At 35.4% G+C, this 5,000-nt stretch overlaps 1 protein-coding gene across 6 annotated transcripts in view; it reads right to left on the bottom strand.

The window, feature by feature from the left end:
• The window catches only part of lrba (LPS responsive beige-like anchor protein), a 399,767-nt gene that overhangs the window by 51,996 nt on the left and 342,771 nt on the right, over positions 1-5,000 (bottom strand). For all 6 annotated transcript variants that reach the window (XM_056459670.1, XM_056459679.1, XM_056459695.1 and 3 more), the window contains exon 47: positions 3,519-3,686. In XM_056459670.1, the coding sequence (XP_056315645.1) occupies positions 3,519-3,686 (168 nt within the window). The remainder of the gene's footprint in view (positions 1-3,518; positions 3,687-5,000) is intronic.

The raw sequence follows: 5,000 nt of genomic DNA, 5'->3' as shown, positions 1-5,000 counted from the left end.
TATTGTGAATGAGTAATCCATGTTTCTCATGTTTAGTAAAATGAGTCATAACTTGTTATAGCAAACATGCCATTTATTTTCTTGTAATTCCAGACTGCAACAATAATTTGGTTTTCTTTCTTAAACCCTGTTTTCCACATCAGACAATAATATCATTTTTTCATTCAATAATATCTTACACTTGGACATACATATAGTAACACAAACCCTGTATACAGGGAACTGCTTGGCGTCATGGTGGCGCAATGGGTAGCACGATCGCCTCACAGCAAAAAGGTCGTTGGTTCAAGCCTCGGCTGGGTCAGTTGGCATTTCTGTGTGGATTTTGCATGTTCTCCCCGTGTTCGCATGGGTTTCCTCCGGGTGCTCCGGTTTCCCACACAAGTCCATAGACATGCGGTACAGGTGAATTGGGTGAGCTAAAATCCGTATTGTATGTGTGTGAATGAGAGTGGATGTTTCCCAGAGATGGGTTGCAGCTGGAAGGGTATACGCTGCATAAAACATATGCTGGATAAGTTTGCGGTTCATCCCGCTGTGGTGACCCCAGATTAATAAAGGGACTAAGCCGAAAAGAAAATGAATGAATGAATGAATGAATGAATAGTGAATTACTGCATTCATAATTTATCAATATAAGTGTATTTGTTGTAAATTTCTCCTGCTTTGGTCACTATATTGAGACTTGCTTCTTTATTGAGGTTGTTATAATCCCTCCTTAAAGCACAGATGTGACATTACTTTAGAATCTGGCCAAAGTGAAGTATATTAACACAACTGAGCCTCTCTTTGGTGATGCTTTAAGTACGAATACAACCCCTCTCAGGTTAACTCATGTAAAGAGAGAAGGATGTTTCCATGTTTGTGAACATACACTATTGGTCAAACGTTTTACATAATTAGGACTGTACTGCAATACCTAGGACTGCGTTTATAAAACAGCAGTATTGTAAATCCATTAATTTATAACATTTTTAAATGTAATTTATTCCAGAGATGGCAAAGAGTAGTCCTTACTCTTCATCTCACATAATAATTCAGAAATCCTTTTAATATTATCCTATAGTGTACAGCTAAAGGCAAAATGATTAGCCCTTCTGTGAGATTAAAATATTTTAAACAATAGTTTTAATAACTAATTTCTACTAATTCATTTCTATTGTCTTTGATAACAGTACATACACTGAAAAAAGCTTTTATTCATCCAATTAAAAACAAATTAGAGTAACAGTTCACATCTAAATTTTCCCACTTGACCCAATTAGAAATACATCATTTGCTTCATCTCTATGAGAACAATTTTATATAACCTGGTACAAAGCATATTTGTCTTGTTGAAAAAAAGTCAATTAATTGATCTTTTTTTAACAATTCCCATAAAATGTAGGGTAATGGTTTCACGTCTAAATTTGTTATTTTGAGCATATGAAAAATAAATAATTTGCCTTAAATAATATTTTTTAAGTCCATGAAAGTACAAAGCATGTATAGCTTGCTGTACGTAGGCAACTGGAGTTAGACGAACTCTCGTGTCCTAAACGCCACACAACCCTGAATGTCTCTGTTGTCATCTTTTTTTTATTCTGAGCTCAGAACATGAACAGTCCTAAACAGGACCACTTGGGTGATTCCTTTACACACTACCCTCGTTGATGATGATGACAAATATTTTGTAAATAAATTAAATATTGGGCTTAAATCACAGAAGCCAGCTCAAACATAAACACACAAAGTTTATAACAAAACAACCCATGTATTTTAACTAATATAACACATAAACTAACTCTAAACTACTTCCCATGATGCAACTGGCTATAGCGCTGTGGGCCAGGTCATTACTGTTTGAGTAATAGGGGTGTGACGAGATGCTTACTCCATGAGACAAAACGAGACACGAGATTGGGTTTACGAGAATGAGACAAGATTTTTACAGTATTTTTACGAAATCTTCAATGATGAAATACATGAATGGAAAATATTTTAACTGAAAAAAAACAAACAAATTGCAAAACTATTTAGGTGCTTTCTTTAAATCAATTTGTAATGAATATTATTTTACTTCTATTTGAATGAATTCTATGCACTAAAGGACATGCAAACACTTAACAATGTTTTGTTAATATATGAATGGAAAATAGATTTTTATTCAAAAATTTTATTCAGGAAAAATCACAACATTTTTAAATCAACTTGTAATGAATGTTAATTTACATTTATTTGAATGAATAATGCCATAAAGGACATGCAAACACTGCTAAATATTTAGCCAAAACTATACTGACTGTCTTCCCTGTACGATTTCACATGAGAATCTCCTTTCCACAAACTGAACCTTTTTTTTTTTTTTAAATGTATGTAATCATGTCATTTTGGGTTATTAAATTTTTAACAGTTTCACTTTCATTCACCAACAGCTTCCTTTTTTTCCGGATAGCTTAAACGTGTGTTCGGTGATGATGATAATGATGATGACGGGTGTCAAAGAAGTGTCAAAGAGCTGAGTGTGTATAGCTTATCTTGTCGCAAAATGTAGCAAAAAAGTTCTACACAACGGTAGTAGTTTGATTACGTTGTTTACATGTTTGATCTGCACTTCAATAATGAGACTGAAATAAGAATACTCCACATGTCTTAATTCAATTAGTTTATGACGATTATGGCTTTAAGCATACCTAAAATGACATTCCATCGTATGTTATGAGCCGTGGTTAATGCGTGTGGCTGCAGTTGTAGCAGTCTCTGCTTTTGGACGCAACCCTTGAACTCTGGTGAAGAAAAAAATCAATTACGTCACACTCCCCCGCCCCAAACGAGTGACGTGCAACTCTAAGGCCAGCCTGTCAGGTGTGTGCAAAGCACTTGATGTGCGGTTCTAATCCAATCCTGCCTCCAATCCTCAGTGCTAAATTCACCTTCAAGCTCCATCATAACATCACAACTCAAGAGACAACTTTTCACCTCGCGATTTAGCCCGAGATCTCGTCACATCCCTAGTGAGTAACCCTAAAATTTTACATTGGTTAAAATAAATATTTTTAGCTGAGCTCTTAATCAAAAACATTTATATTTAACTATGTTTTGAACTTAAAACCTATTACTTAAAAAAATAAAGCAAATAATATTAAACTGAAACAAAAGATACTGTGTATGATAGATACATGAAGTACAGCTTGAAATTGTTTTCAGTGTACAATTTACTAGCTATTTTGCAAGATACTAGCATTCAGCTTAAAGTGCCATTTAAATGATTAACTAGGTTAATTCAGTTAACTAAGTTAGGTTATGCAAGTCACTGGACATCAGAGGTTTGTTCTGTAGAAAAAAAAATGTGTAAAAAAAAAAAAAAAAAAAAAAACTGTGAACATTTTTCCAGCCAAACTAAAATGAATAGGACTTTCTCCAGAAGGAACAATATATACAATAGGAAATACTGTGAAGATTCTTTGAAATAGAATTACAATTTCACAGAAAGGCTAATAATGTTGCACTGTATGTGCAACAGAAAAGCACAGACTCACCTCTCTGAGCATGGGGTCAGATATGGAGCTGAGGTTAACAGCTCCTTCATATGTCAGGTAGTAGAAGACATTGAGAGCTCTGATGGCCTCGGGTCCCTGCTGTTTGTATCCGAAGATCAGATCAATCCACTGATGCAACTGACAGGACACAAACTCACTCTCCAGAGCCTATAAAATACACAGGAGATAACACGATGTCATTCAAGCTTATTGACATATTAACAAAAAAACTGCCAAAAAAAAATCCATAAGGATGCTGTAGTTAAATAAGTTAAACTGAAGGCAGTTAGTGAATGAGACACAATGAAATACCATGCGGCCTGATTGTTTAATGAATTTAACTCATATTGTGATAGATTTGTTATTTTTTTTTAAAATTTACATGCTCAACAACTCATGGAAAGCTCCTCAGAGAACGTAACCAAGTAGCATGGGTAACGGGATCTGTCAAAATGTGCTTTCAACAGTCACAAATGACATAATACACACAAATTACAAGCATATGCTTCTAGGACAGAACTGCTGGAGCAAAGCAGATCATCTTACACGAGCACAACGAGATATCTTTGCTCCTTTGTTTAGTCTCATCTCTACGTGCCGCGGGACGTCTGAGAGCGCGCGTTGTTGTTTTCAGAGCTGCGATTGCTCTTGGACTGTCAAAACACCGAGACGCAAGCTGTTTCTCTCTTCATTAGCAGCCAAAGGAGGACCTCTGTTTATGACTGCTCATAAAAAACAGCAATTGTGTTAATTTGCTCAAAGCTGTGTGGGCACAAAGGCCTCTAAACGAGCCCAAATGAGTATGAGAAGAGCCTTGATTGTCATTGCTGCCTTGTGTCACATTAATTTGGAGACAAACATTAGGCCCTGCACTTAAACAGCAATTTATATCATTTAAACGCTTACCGGAAGGGTCTTAGCATCACTCATTTAAATGTGAATGCGCTGACAGCTAATTTCATTTAATTTGCACTCCAAGCTTTCTTAATTAGAACTTTAAATCAGAAGGGCAATGAGAGACGCCATGGAACGTGGCATTTGCGATATGACAACAGGTTTGACAGCAAACTTGTTTCACTGTTGTGCAGGGATAACTTCTTGTGTGATACTACAAGACTAATAGATGTTAGCAAAAGTTCAAAAATAAAAGTGAAAGCGTTACATAGTCTGGATTGGTTAAATATTTAGTGATCTTTTTAAAGGGCATTTTGTTCAGCTTTTCTTTGAGCGTACTGTGTGCTGTGAAATTTCGGATTAGTTTATTATAAGGATGATATTCGCTATTATTTACTCTCTATCACAATACTACAATACAATCCAAACTTATAGTGGGGGAAATAAGACGTGTTTTTTCCTGAGAATAATATCTGAAAATGTGAATAAAAATATTTCCAGAAGTGTCACCATTGTGTGACAAATGTCTATTTTTAGATTCCAACCTATCTCATTCCTATGTTATGTGTCCCAAACTACAGAGTTTCA

The sequence above is a fragment of the Danio aesculapii genome, chromosome 1 (genome assembly GCF_903798145.1).
Source record: "Danio aesculapii chromosome 1, fDanAes4.1, whole genome shotgun sequence".
Classification (NCBI taxonomy): domain Eukaryota; kingdom Metazoa; phylum Chordata; class Actinopteri; order Cypriniformes; family Danionidae; genus Danio; species Danio aesculapii.
The sequence above is the reverse complement of the archived record's forward strand: the minus strand, read 5'-3'. Positions and strand labels throughout refer to the sequence as shown.